The sequence below is a fragment of the Anabrus simplex genome, chromosome 9, assembly GCF_040414725.1.
Source record: "Anabrus simplex isolate iqAnaSimp1 chromosome 9, ASM4041472v1, whole genome shotgun sequence".
Taxonomy (NCBI): domain Eukaryota; kingdom Metazoa; phylum Arthropoda; class Insecta; order Orthoptera; family Tettigoniidae; genus Anabrus; species Anabrus simplex.
In genome coordinates, this window is record NC_090273.1 from 19,890,359 (window position 1) to 19,905,441 (window position 15,083).

The window sequence follows — 15,083 nt, forward strand, 5'->3', positions numbered from 1 at the left end:
AGGCCGAAACACTGCTGCCTGAGCCACGGAGGCTTTTTTCAGTCCTAATAAATGGCACTAAATATTATCAGAAACATGTCCATTGAGTTAAAAAAGTAAATATTACTCATTTAAAACAATATTTTTTGACGCTTTAAGGCGTCAGTGGCACTTCAGGCCATGTTTCGGATTAGTGTGCCATCGGGCGCTTTAAAGCGTCAAGCAATACTTTTCTTTTGTACTAATTATTTGTATAACAATGCACAACATGATGGATCAGAGAGCACATTATTGTAAATAAACATCTGTTTGTCCCAAATTGTGACAAAATTTTTTCAACACTTGTCTTCATTCAGCACACTGTTGTCACTTTCGCTATCAGAATTCCTCCACTCATCGTCCTCACTGCCTGACAATATATCAGATTTGCTGTCAAAAACCTCTAACATTTTAATTAAATCTTCATTAGTATGAAATTGTCTCTCATACTTCTTTTTCTTAGGATGAGACAGACCGGGTTCTGACCTGTTCTTCTGCATTTCGAAGCAATACTGATGGTCACCTAATTGTTCAACAATGGAACCGCACGCTGTAAATTGTTCTAAAGGTAACCTTCCTGCAGTGCTGGCTTAACCACAAGCATCAGTCGCCAAGCCGCACATTTCTGTGTAGCTTTAGAAATATAGGGCTCTGGACGCTTTGAAGCGTCAGTTTGGTCTGATCCTCAACAGCTCCACTATCAGCTGCCATCAATGATGTCACTGTTGAAGAGGCATACTAGGGAAATGAGGAATGAGGTAGTTTTCTGTTGCTTTCCTCACCTAGCCAGAAGTTGCTATTACATATCAGTCTGCCAATCTCACTGAAATGCACCAACCATATGAATGACATTTTCACACAATTCATTACGGACTGACTGCATAAAGAATGATATTAATAGCATCGCTTGTACCTCAGTCGCTTTCATATTGTCAAAGCAAGGGTGAGACAGGTCGATGAAAGCAACAGATTTGATGTAGCCCATACTAGGAGACTTCATCATCATCCTCTGTCTTTTCCCATACCAAGCACCTGCCAGGCTCTCCACATTCCTGTCCCATCATTTTGTCCCAGTCCAAGTTTCTTCTCTTCGCACTCCTTTTTATTGAACCGATCCACCTTGTTTTAGATCTTCCTCTCGGTCTATTTCCCTCGAACTTTATCTTCATCTGTTCTGTTAGTCATTTCTCCTCCAAACCATCTTAGTTTATTCCTATAAATTCTCTCACTTAGACTTTCTAATCAGACTTCTTTTCCAACATCATGTTAGATATCTCATTTCGCTTGCTTGAGTTCTATTCTTCTCTGCACTTGTCATTGTCTAGGTCTCGGCTGCGTAAGTCAATATGGGTGCATAATACAGTTTGTGCATAGTGCACTGTAAACACGAGGTCGTGCCAGTTTCCTTATAGTGGACACTCAGTTAAAGTTAAGACTCTCAAAAGTGTTTCTCTGTTTACAAAGTCTGACAAGAACCTTGAATGCTATGTAAAGAGGCTTGTTTTGTTCTTAAAATTTTTCTTGCATTTGTCTTCTGAGCTTCTGGTATGGAGTCTTCTGCAAGTGGTTGTTGATGGTTAAAGTTCTTCCAACAATAGAAAGTAGTGATATTCTGTGAGAGTTGCACATTGAGCCTTATCAATTGACAAAGCATTTTGTAAGCCAGTAAGAACAGTTTGCATCCCAAATTTTGATTTTAAGCATATGTCTGTGTTTAGCTAATATATTGCTGCCACCTTTAAAAAATTCAGCAGAAATTGGGTCTGAGTCAAAGTTTTGTTGTTCTTGAGGTGTCAGATTGCTACTTCCTCTTGAAGAGAAGGCACTTCACCTGAATAGGTTTTTGGGGAGTAATTGTGAAAATGTTCTCGTCAAAGTATGAATCTTTGTTACATAGTTCCTCAGCTCTCCTCAACAAGAGTGAATGGAAGAGTTGTCTTTGAGAAGTCTAGTGTCATCCTCAGATGACAGAGGGTTTAAGCCTTGAGCTGATGGGTCATGGATAGTTTTGAGCTCTAGTTCTGTATTGCTGCTTTGGGCTAGATTCATTATCCTGTCCACTGTTGGTTCTTCAGTATCCAACTTGTTCTCTGCACTTCTGCTTTGGCTTCTTGGTATTGTGGTCTTCTTTTATTTTTAATATAATTTTCTTCAACACAAGAGCAGTTATTGTTGCCATCCACCAGCAGACTTGGACAGCTGTTATTCTTGATCCAAACATCCGGTTCGAAAGAGACTTATACCAGACCAAGGAAGTTGACCAGGAAAAGAAAAGCATTTATGAACCATGCATCCCATATCTGAGTGAGAGACGTAACATTCACCCAGAAAACTGATCAGTGATGGGTCTGCCAGGATGAGTGGCTCAGATGGTTGAGGCGCTGGCCTTCTGACTCCAATTTGGCACGTTCAATCCTGGCTCAGTCTGGTGCTCAAATAAATCAGCCTCATGACAGTAGATTTACTGGCACGTAAAAGTACTCCTGCGGAACTAAATTCCAGCACCTTGGCATTTCCGAAAACCGTAAAAGTAGTTAGTGAGATGTAAAGCAAATAACATTATTATTATTATTATTATTATTATTATTATTATTATTATTATTATTATTATTATTATTATTGATGGGTCTGCTATTTGAAAGCAAAAGCAGTGTACCCAGGCATACGTGAAAAATCCTGTAAAAGCTTGGAATAAGCACATGACACTGGAAAAAATTAGCGGTCATTTTAAAAGATTCAGTGTGGCTATTTTAAATCCCTGCTTATGATACTCTTAAATTAATGATCATAGTTTAGTGTTTTCTTCCTTCAAATATTCTTCACATTTTTGGGTATCGTCTAAATTGTAACGTTTGAGGATCCTTGTGGGCATTCACGGTTTCTGAACTGATATCTTTTCAATTTATGTGCAGGGTCTTTTTCTTTTAACTTTGGTCGCAGCACTACTCGGAGCACGGCTGGCGTAGTCACACTCGGTCGCTAGCCAGTGCAACGTACACTTTTCCTCCCCACTACTTTGTGGCAATTCACATTTATAGAAAGCTGTTTCTAGTGGAATTGTTAGTCTAAAACCTACCTGGCATTACATTTTATGTTTAAAATGTTGTCCCTCAGCTGTCAAACACGTCTGACACCTCGTAAACACATTTGCAGACACTCGGCGAATCTCAGCCTGTGTGATGTTTGAAATAAATTGTGCAATGTTCTCTTGTAGTTCTCTTGTGTGAGGGTTGTCCACATACACTTTTCCCTTCAGTATCTCCCCCAGGTAATAATCGCAGGGATTTAAATGAGGAGATCTAGGGGGATAATTAACCACACCACACGATCATTGAGAACTTCCTGTATTACCTCCATAGACCGATTAGCAGTGTGTGCTGTCGCATTATCTTGCATAAAGTAACCATTACTCCCTCCTTCTTCCGTCAGTTCTTAAAAGTATGGTCTGAGAATGAGGTCTATATATTGATCAGCATTTGTTTCACAGAAAAATATAGGCTCTATAATTCTGTGAGCACTTATTACGCAGCTGTTGGGATTTCTGCACACTAGTAGAGATTATTTTGACTATTTACATAGCCACTTAAGTGCAGCCATGCCACATCACAAAAAAAAAGTTCTGGGTCAAAATACCCATTGTGAAAGGACTGAAGTAACCAGTTACAGTACGGAACTCTAGTGAAACTGTCGGGTCCTCTTAAATGTTGGGCAGTGGTGGGTTTATGCAGTTTAGCTTTTAACAGTTTTGTTGCTCTGTAGGCAGAAGATAATGACACATTAGCTTGTACGGCAAGTCGCGACAGGAATTTTGTTGGATTTCCTTCCGAGAGAGCTCCTATTTTATCAAGCTTTCCCTCTGTTAAAAACAGTTTGTCTCCTGCATGTTTTCTTGTTAAGAAATGACTCGGTGGTGCGAAAATTCTTCACTAAATTATGTAGTGTATTTCTATAGGGAGGGAGGATGCCAGGAAATTTGTGAATGAATCGAAAGCTGTACTCTCTAACAGAAGAAAGCTTTGCATTCCACAACACAATAAATACACGCTGTTCTACTGTATACATCACTCAATAAACACACGATAACTGTTGTATTCATGCAGAAACTACGCTGTTTCAAAGCTAACACACTGAACTATTGTGGTGAAGACGTGGGACTTATCGCTTAATTCCTACTGCCTTAGACACATCAGCCAGACATGAACCAATATATCTCTCGGCAAATGAGTCGCCCAGCTGTGCTATCGCCTTTCTGTGTAGCTCCCAGGACACACACAGAGCTGAAAAAAAAAAAATTACCCTGTGTATAGCAACTTGATGTTGTAGAGGCTCATCTCTTACTATAAATAGATATTTGGTAATTAGTGTGCTTGTTAAGTGGCTTGCCTCATCTGTTATCACACACATTGGTGGCAGTTCGAAAACCTTTTAACTACAAATACCTGAATATGTATTGAATACTGTTAAACACGACTTACCTTCTGTTTCAGGTTACAGAATGATCAGAAACAGTTAGAAGAGACGTTAGGAAAGTTAGAATCTCAAAGATTGATACTGCAACAAGAGAAGTTGGAGGCTGAAATGAATTTAAAAAACCAAATAGAAAATTTGGAAAAGAAGTATGAAGCTGATACTACTAAACTACAGGATGAGTTGTGTAGTCAGCAGGAGAAGATTCAGCAAGAGAAACAGGAGCTAGAGACCAGGATGGCAGACGAGAAAGAATTGGCCCAGAAGAGAATGCAAGAGGTTTGATTGATTCACTGTCTTAGTAAAAGGAAGTTGCTTATTTACTACTTGTCATATTGTCATAACTAATGGAGTACATTGATATTTTTTCGTATGCAGCGTATAGGACCACGATAAAGGGGTTCGGACCTTCAGGATGCAGTTAGAAACCAACCCTCTAACTCGTAATTTGCATCCAGGTTCAACTTGACCATAATTTATCAGATATTGGTGTTTCATGGCCACTAAACACTGTAGAAAGTGGGTTGATTTTCGACATTGTGGAAGCCATTTTTGATGCATTAGTTTAAAACATAACATTACTTGCTCCATTTAAATCTGGATGAAAATTGCGCATTAGAAGCTAGTTCCAATCCCAACTTAAAATGTACTGATCTGCTTTTTCACAGCCTGTTATTATTAGACAGTATCTTTCCTACATACTGTATAACTTAATTTATCTTATCCAATGCTTAAAAAGAGCTTATTCTGGTTTAGTGCACCTTTTATTTTGCTGTGTGTTTGAACGTCGTGCATTATGAAGGGTACCTACAAAGAACCACAGCATGCAGTCAGCTTTGCAGAAACAATGCACACACCAAGAGCATGAAGTTGAACAAAACATTATTGTTCAGTGTGTGACAGATCATTACCATGTATAACCATCTTAGACCCCGAGTCATGCTTGAACACAATGAGGTATACTCAGGAATCTAACTTGTTTTGGAGCAGATTATCCCACTCTCGAATAGCACCTTCAGTCTGTTCGTGAATGTTAGCTGGAGCATTAGGATGGTGGACAATTGCACTCTAAAAGTTCATGCCATGCGTGTTTAACACAGTTCATGTCCGCAGAATATACTGCTCCATTCAGTGCCATGAGTCTCAGGGAACTGATTGACCCTTCTGGCTTGTCGGGCATAAGCATTAGTTTTATTAAGTTCTCACCCACATTGGCCGTAAATTCTGTTACTACAGATTGGATGATGATGTTTCCGCATAAGTGAACACTCAACCAAACATGTTTTGTTCTGTTCTAATCCATTCAATCCCCTCCTGGGGCAAAGGCCTCCCCCAACTTCTTCCAAATTCCTCTGTTATGTGCAATTTCAGGACATCAGACCACCTAGTTGGATGGCATTGCTTGCTTTGCTGTCCAACACTGGGGTACCATTCAATTACCATCCATTTCAATATCTTTTACTCTGGTTTTGTATCTGATTTCAGTCCTTGCAAACTTCTTTCAATTTTTGTCTGGCAGACGTTCAGTTTGTCTCACTGTTAGAGACCAAGTCTGAGCACCATCCGCAAGAACAGGCTGTGTACACAAGTTGAAATGTCCCTTTTAATGTTTACAGGAAAATAATTTTTGGGGATAAAACTTAGTCACCAATAATAACGCCAAGCATTCCGTGTTCTCTGTGTTTTGCCTGTTATGAAATGAAACTACCTGGCATAGATACACATATTCTATATCAAGCGATTTGGTTTACATAGCTTTCAGCTTGCATTCTAGTGGGTTCAACCACTACTTTTGGCAGTTCTGAAGATTGTTTACCATTATTTCTCATTTTCATACGAGACCAATGCTGGGGTTGTACCTTAATTAAGGCCACGTTCACTTCCTTTCCACTCCTAGCACTTTCCTATCCCATCATCGTCCTAAGACCTATCTGTGTCAGTGCGACATAAAGCAAATTGAATTCTGTTTTAGGCAAACCAGAAATGGTTTAAAATGGAAATAATTGCTTAAAATTTAAGAATTTTTTAATGAGTTGTTACATCTGATCACCGTGTTTCATTGATGGTTTTGTTGCAGGAGAGAGAAAAGCTGGAACAGAAGTTGAAAGAGATGCAGGATCGCTTGAATGAAAAAGAGAGGGCTGAAATGGAGATGTGCAAGATGCTGAAAGAGAAAGAAGAAGAGAGATTGCGCGACTTGGTAAGGCGATGTTTGCTATTGATTTGATTTTCATTCATTCTACCAGGCTGCTCACTGTCTGTACCAATTTCACAATATAACCTCTCTTACATGGGCACCTAAGGCGAATTATTTTTCATCCATAATGAGGAAAAATGCACATATATTATATGGATTGAAAATTTGACTGTGCATTTGTAGTAAAACATTATCGTATTTTGTAAAAACAACTATTCAAGGCCATTTCCCATTTTCGCGCAACATTCCCAGATGTGCTTCTTGTTGCGAGGGCTCTGATCTGCATTGGAAATCACGGTCCTTTCACAAGGGACGACAAAGAACATTTTCAGGGCTAGAAAAAATGTGATCATACTAAGCGTAATAGTGAACATTTGTGACGTGATAATTGGCGTATTTTGATATAGGTTTAATACGACGAGAATTGGGACTTTGAATTTATGAGGTGCTAAGCGAGAAATCGCCAGAATGTCAAACGCATTAATGAGGTTTCACTGTATTTTCTCACGTCGGGTTAAATTCCGGAAAGACTATTCCCATGCAAATTTATAGCAAAAAAGTTATTACTCTACTGGTGCTTGAAATAGGTTTTCATGATTTGTATGAGGTTAGGTTAGGTTAGGTGATGCTGTTTGAATAAGAAAACTGAAAAGTTTGCCACATAAGCCACTGAAGTGATACTAACTCCAATATTTTCAGAATGAAATTGAACATACACTTTCATGTTGTCTCAGAATTTAAAAAATAACTAATGAGTAAACCACAGTATGAAAATATGCGAAAACGCAGGTGTTGAACAAACTGATTGCCGTTGCATACCGATCTTAACATGTGCGAGGTTTTTACCAGACTTTTACAAAAAATCTGACATAACGACAATCCGCTATAGCGAGTAAATGTTTCACCATTATGATTTCTCGCTGTAGCGGACTTTTACTCTACTTATCTGAATTTTAATTTAATGTACAGGTTATTTTGTGAGAGAATTAAACATGAAAAATTGTGTTCAGATGATGCCTTGTCAGTTGCTGTATCAGAGTGTCTTCAGATATGACTTCAGTTAAAGCTTCCATCCTCCCCAATAAAAGGGATACATGCCACACATGTAATTTTGTAAAAGTTTAAAATTAGTCAGCAGAAGGCTGTAATCTTCCTGATGATGTGACACAGTTGAAGGGAAAGCTAGAACGTCATCACTGAAAGCAGATTATGAAGAATGATGAGTTGATGAGTAAATCTGACAGTGGACCCAACGTGTTATCATTCAACACGCGGAAGGTAATGCCTTTACCTCACCTAACCATTAATGAGGTCTACTACAAAAGTCAGGTTTCTTGTTTCAGTGTAGCAATCCACGACTTTTGCTCTAATAAGAACGATGCCTCTATGGAATGAAAGTTTGTCATCGAGAGCTGTACTAAAGATAGTTTCTTGCATCTTAAAATACCAGAAGAGTCATAAATCTAACACAGTTGACAGGTGCAGTGGTTTAAAGATAAAAATTTCATTGTTCCGTATTGAAAAGCATAACAGTTAAATTGAAATAATAAATATGGTAGTTCAACCTATTCAATACAAGTAAATAAGAGATGTAGAGATTACATTCTTATTTAATTAAAAGTGGAAATGGTACCGGTTTCGACCCCAGTCTGGGTCATCATCAGCTGATTATAACTCGAAAAACAATGCATAAGTAAGAAAGAAGTTAACGGTCAAGTTCACACAATATCAGTTGAAGAGGCGATATAAAAATGACGGGGGTAGGCACTGTTAAATTCAGACAAAGTGGAATGTAAGTCACTTAAAAGAAGTAATGCGTAATCTTCCGAGCATCAGCACGGCACACGCAATGTTTGGCACTGTCTCACAATGTTCACGAAAAGCAGAGAACAGTTAAATGAGCCAGACTGCATACACAGTCAGGCAGAAAGTCACAACACAAACATTCCAAATATGAAGATCTAAAGTCATGAAGAAGCCGAAGACGAGCAGCTCAACCAAAGTAACATGCAAGCTCCAGAAGATCGGCGGGGTGCCTTCAACACCCCTATGTCTAAAAAAGATTTAAATAATGAATTAAACACCATCCGTAACATCGCTAAATTCAATGGCTATAACATCTCTTCATAAACCGTATCATCAACAAATTCAAACACCGTCCTAAAACTACTTTATCTAAAGACAAAACCAAACCCACTGCATTTTCCACTTTCACTCAGGAAGCTTATAAAATAACTAATGTTCTTAAAAAACATAACATGAAAATTTCCTTTAGAACCAATAACAGAAATGTTGATATATTACACAACTCTAAATCACTAAATAAATCTAATGCTTTTTCAAAATCTGGAGTATACAGATTCTAATGTAACAACTGCAGCTCCTCGTACATCAGTAAGACTGGCCGCAACTTCAACATCAGATACTCCGAACATATCAACGCCATTAAATACAACAGATTCTCCGCCATAGGACAACACATACATGACTCCAAGCACAATTTCACCAATATTGAAAAAGACATGAAAATACTTAAAATCATTAACAAAGGCCCCCTCTTAAACACTACTGAAAATTGTTTTATTCACCTTGACCAATACTTCAACCCCAATTTCAACTTAAACGACATTTCTGAAAAACCCAACATCCTATTTGACTTCCTAATTCTTCTTCTCAAGAATTCTAAATTTCAAAACCTGAATTCAATTTTCCATGCCTTACAAAGTTCCTACCCACATTTTCTACCTCCAGTAACCCACACTCCTAACCCACCCTAAACTACCCCTCCTTCATCCCTATCGTATCCTTTCTCACCACCTCTCAACTCTAAACCCTTTTAATATTTTCTTATCCACTAATCTTCTTTCTTTATTAATTTATCCTATTTTTCTTTTCACCCCTAAAAAAACAAAAAACTGCATTGCCACTTTCATTTTGGGCCCTCACTTTCAAATTTAAACTCGTGCCTTGCGTCCGCCAACTTTGACCACTTCAATCACGACCTGAATTTTTTTTATATTCAAGAAATAGCGCACTGTGCATACACGTTTTCATTTGTTTGCGGTATTGCTCTTTTTACCATATTTTCTATTCACTATTGTTTTTTCACTTCAACTGTTCTAAAAATCTTCAAGATCATAATTACGTATTCAGTTACATTGAATCGTATTATAAGTATATATATAGGTACATTTTCGTGAACGAAGCAAATACTTGATCATTAATCTATCCTTCAATCTCCGTCAGCATATGAAACTACAGCACTTGACGTTGTAAACACCGTGCCGATCTTCTGGAGCTTGCAGGTTACTTCGGTTGAGCTACTCATCTTCGGCTTCTTCATGACTTTAGACCTTCATATTTGGATTGTTTGTGTTGTGACTTTCTGCCTGACGGTGTATGCAGTCTGACTCATTTAACTGTTCTCTGCTTTTCATGAACATGTGAGACAGTGCCAAACATTGCGTGTGCCGTGCTGATGCTCGGAAGATTACGCATGACTTACTTCTTTTAAGTGGCTTGCATTCCACTTTGTCTGAATTTAACAGTGCCTACCCCCGTCATATTTATATCGCCTCTTCGACTGATATTGTGTGAACTTGACGGTTAACTTCTTTCTTACTTATGCATTGTTTTTCGAGTTATAATCGGCTGATGATGACCCAGACTGGGGTCAAAACCAGTACCATTTCCACTTTTAATTAAATAAGAATGTAATCTCTACATCTCTTATTTACTTGTATTGAATAGGTTGAACTACCATATTTATTATTTCAATTTAGCTGCAGTGGTCACAAAAGAAATTTCAAGATGACTTGTTTCTGGATGTTTGTGGTACAGACTCCGGAGATAAGCATTAAAGAAGTTATGCCCAAGTTCACTGAACCAGGACATTCTTACCTACGAAATGACAGCTTATTAGGAGTCATATTGAGAAAAGTATCACTTGGAAGTCTATGTTCCATCACATCCCATGGCATAATTTCAAGTGCAAGAATAAGGAAGATTACCTTTGAAATATGTGTAGTGGAAAAAGATTTGAAGTCTACTTCAATTCTGCACCAACATCTTGTTAACTGTAAAAGAGTGACTCAAATGACAAAGTTGAATCGCTTAAGACCAAAGAAGGAAGTTTACAAAAGGAAAACCTTGCATAATGGAATAGCAGTATGCTCATAATGAGGACTATGAATACTTTTCACTGAAATTCATTAAACCAATAAACTTAGGCGAACTTCATCTTCTAGCATTCTACCCAGCGATGAGATTTCCAAGTGAAGACAGGCTTAAAGGTATGAAAAGTCTACCGATGTATGGCCTGCCAGCATATCAGGTGATGGTTGTTTTTTTTTTTTTCATTTGTGTTTGTTCATTCATTTTCTTTGTAAAGTCTAAGTGTGAATCAAGAAGAAATGCGTTTGTATTCTAAAATAAACCAAATGTATTTTGTTTGACAAAATTGAACATATCCCCCAAAATGTGAAATAAGGAACATAATTCAGAACAGAAAGGTGCTATGGTTCCCAAAAGTTTAAAGAGAAATGTATAACTGTAAATTACAAACCTTTATTAAAATTACTCCTTGTATAAACTTCGTGATTAACTGTAAATTGTCGCCACAGAATATTAGAATCAAGAGTCTATAGTAGAATTTAAAATTTAAGTCTTAAATTCTGAGAACGTTTCTTTTAGCACTTAGTTTGATTTGGCATGTGGCCATCCATTTATGATCTTCATCCACTGCTGAACATAGTCTATGCTGGACCACGGCCATGTCAGTTGTTTGTCATGACAGAGCACCGCTAGGGTGTGGAAGTAAGTAGTATTTAACTGTTACAAGAGCAGGCATATAATATGTCTTCATGTTTATCATAACTCAGTCTGTAGTTAAGAAATCTGTTTAACCAAAGTCTTTGTGTTGTTAATTAAAGTGTGTTAGTGAAGTAAATTTTACTGTAATATATTCAAATAATAATGAGAGACCCAAACTAAGGTGGTTGGACTCAATCAAGAACAGCATAAGGAACCTGTATTGGAATGCAGTGGAGGTCGGATACAGGAAACTGGATAGGTGGCATTAACATCCCGACCCACTTGGGCTTCGAATGAAGAATTTGATGATGATGATGATGATGATGATGATGAAACACAAAAGAAATAAGGATTCCACATATTCAAATAAACAAGCTCCAGTTCTTCTGCATCCATTTATTCTCAGCCCAAGACGAGTTCATTTTTGCTTCCCAGCTTCATAACGAGGGTGGACATCAACAATCATTGATGGGCCATGTTGACAGATCTTAAGTCTTAACGTTGGAAGTGTAGGCTAAGAAGAAAGCCAGATAAATGTCTGTATTTACTGAATTCTTCTCAAAGTCTGCATTCACCATGTGTTGTTTCGCTGCAGATACTCAGGTGAACTTTCTGTCAGTGTGGTATCTCTGCAGTTCTTTCACTACTGGAACAATTCCCACGACCAATTGATTACAGGCACCTTGTTTGTCTGGCCCACATTGATCTGATTTTCTATTTATCTGGACTGGTTCCCTCCCTCCCCCCACCTCCTCCCCTTCATTGCTAAGATAGTCCTTTGAATAATCCATATAAAGCTTTTGCATTGTTATGCATCAAGATTATTGGACCCGTACTTCCAGCTACTGTTACCTTGAAAGATCAGTCAGGATCTGTCCCTCGCAGAGTTAGGAAGCTGCATTGTTCCTTTGTTCCCTGTTTCGAGCATGCATAACTGAATGCCATCGAAGTGGGAGAAGGTGGTTGCTTTTATGGACAAAAATTTGGTAGCCTTAAAGAGAATAGATAAGAGATCTGCTGGAAAATACAGCAGCGGTATATGGTGTTTCAACTTCAACCATGTCTCGCTGGAAGACGAACTGGAAAAGAGTGGGTGACTGCTTCAAAATGATGATTAAAATCGTTTAGAGAACTGCACACAGTACAATAAAGAAGCAAGAAATTAATCCCTATATGACCCATTATTCATTTGGTTCAGTGAAAAATGATTGTATCCTGCTCTAAGACTGCAGCCAAAAAATTTGGACCCATGTTTTTCTTTTATGTGTACTCTATCCACACAGTCTTTCATGGTAATTCGCTGTTGTCTACCTGTTTCCTAGACTTACGTATATTTTGCTCCTGTTACCTTTCTTACCTGCGGAGGTTCTCGTGATGTTACTCAAACTTGTGTAATATAGCAATTGTCCCTTTCTTGTTCCTTTCAGAAAAGGATGCAAGAAGAACAGGATGCCCAAACAAAGAATTTACTGCATGAAGTGAGCACCAGAGAACAAGCTATGAGGTCGATGCTAGAAAACGAGATAATGCTACTTCGGCAGGAAAAAATCAAGATAGAGAACAGCATTAAAAGTAAGCAAGCTATTTATGTAATTAATCAGTTTATTTATTTACTCATTTATTCAAATTTTGTCGATAATAATAATAATAATAATAATAATAATAATAATAATAACCAGGGCTACTTTGTATAGTAATTTTGATTTGACACAATTTAGGCTGCCTGTATGTCAGTTTTTATGCTCTGTTTTCCTCCACTAGGTTGCAGAGAAACAGGTCTCTGTTGGGCAAACTACAGTGGAACCTCGATTATCCGTTCCCGGAACCTGCGTTTTCCCGGATTATGTGTTCAAATTACTTGGTCCCACGAGCATCGTAATTAAATCGCTTTATAAAAATCCTGCATTATCCGTTCCTCAAAGAAACAATTTCCTGGATCAACCGCCCAGAAATTACAGTCCCACCAACGCTAAATCCTCGATCAAGCATTTTTCAATAAACTGTATCTCACGAAAGGACGACTATGATATATTTATAGATCGTTGTGTTATCGTCCAGTCATTGCAATAATTAGAGCAAGTACTGTATGGTACCTTGGAAAAGCGATCGGCAGTGAACTAGCATAAGGGTCCATCTTAGCATTGAATTCGGGTGGTATTGTTTAGAGAATCTCGGAAATCATAAAGCGGAGAGGGGCCACAATAATTGTAAGGAGATACAGAGCATTTCGATAACTCTACTTGAAGATGGAATGAGTTTCGTCAAATGTTCTCACTTATAAAACATCCACATTATGTCCAGGGTTAGGTGTTTATATTTTTACTTCTTCTGATTGTATTACCGAACAGGTTTTCGGCACTTTCCTCAGGGCACTGTATAGTAACTGGGCTTTCAGGCGGGAATTGAAACTGCTCCTTAACACAAATAGTATTTTACTATTATCGTAGGTATACGATTATGTTAATAGAGACCAGAACAGATGTTGCATCTTACATACAAAAAGCCATGGGAAGTCTTGGGATTGCCTGTTACTGTTTTGGTCCTAATATAGGACTGGGAATTTTATGTTTTCGTGTTAAAACTAAAAAACCCCAGTTGTTTTATTTGGACACGTTACATGTAAATGGTTTGCATCATTTCCAACTCGTACCGACATGTGCATCGAGCGTGCTTTCCAGCTGAGCCCAAGGTCACGGGTAACCATAATTTCTGAAGTTTTGATGATTTTTTTTCTCTTTCCATTTTGATTAGATTAGTGACGGGCAGAATTGAATATAAGGTTTCTGAGAACTTCTGAGAATCGGTACTTACCTTCTAAACCATATTCTCGAGTTCAACATAATTTTTAACAATCTATGTAGGCCTAATTTACACGGTACAAGATTTCCAGAAGCTGACTATGAACCAGAAACCAAATTACAATGGAAGATTAAGAAAAGAAGGGATTTCGCCATCATGCTGGGCACTTTTGTATCTAATGTGCTTTATTTTATTAGATGGGAGAATTAAAAACTACTTGTGGTCGATTGTCGTTTGGCTTGGTGTTATTAGATTTTTCGAAGCCATTGGTTAGTCAAAGTTGCTGAACTGAAAGGAGTTTTCACGTGAAACTGACGAAGTTTCCCCTGTCAAACTGAATATAAATTATCAAGATTTTGAACTCGCGTACCAGTAATTAATGTTTGATGCCGGTTTCGCAGTCTAACTTGCCTGTCTCTCATCCGAAGGGCCCAGGTTCGATTCCCGGCCAGGTCAGGCATTTTTACCTGGATATAAGGGCTGGTTTCAGGTCCACTCAGCCTGCGTGATTACCTTTGAGAAGCTATCTAATAAATATTCATTTATAGGAAGGGGAGTTGGGGATTGGAATAACTTACCAACGGAGATGTTGAATAAATTTCCAATTTCTTTGAAATCATTTAAGAAAAGGCTAGGAAAATAACAGATAGGGAATCTGCCACCTGGGCGACTGCCCTAAATGTAGATTGGTATTGATTGATTGGTGAGATGGCGACCCTAGTCTGGGGAGCCAGGAATAACGGCTGAGAGGGTTCATGGACTGACCATGCATCACCTCATAATCTGCAGG

At 38.2% G+C, this 15,083-nt stretch overlaps 1 protein-coding gene across 5 annotated transcripts in view; it reads left to right on the forward strand.

Moving 5' to 3' along the window:
- The window catches only part of LOC136880825 (E3 ubiquitin-protein ligase RNF8), a 142,363-nt gene that overhangs the window by 40,810 nt on the left and 86,470 nt on the right, over window positions 1-15,083 (forward strand). For all 5 annotated transcript variants that reach the window (XR_010860952.2, XR_010860953.2, XM_067153372.2 and 2 more), the window contains 3 exons: window positions 4,506-4,764; window positions 6,563-6,685; window positions 12,922-13,066. Coding sequence is in view for 3 of the 5 variants with exons in the window: in XM_067153372.2 (XP_067009473.2) it covers window positions 4,506-4,764; window positions 6,563-6,685; window positions 12,922-13,066 (527 nt within the window). In the remaining 2 variants the exon portion in view is untranslated. The remainder of the gene's footprint in view (window positions 1-4,505; window positions 4,765-6,562; window positions 6,686-12,921; window positions 13,067-15,083) is intronic.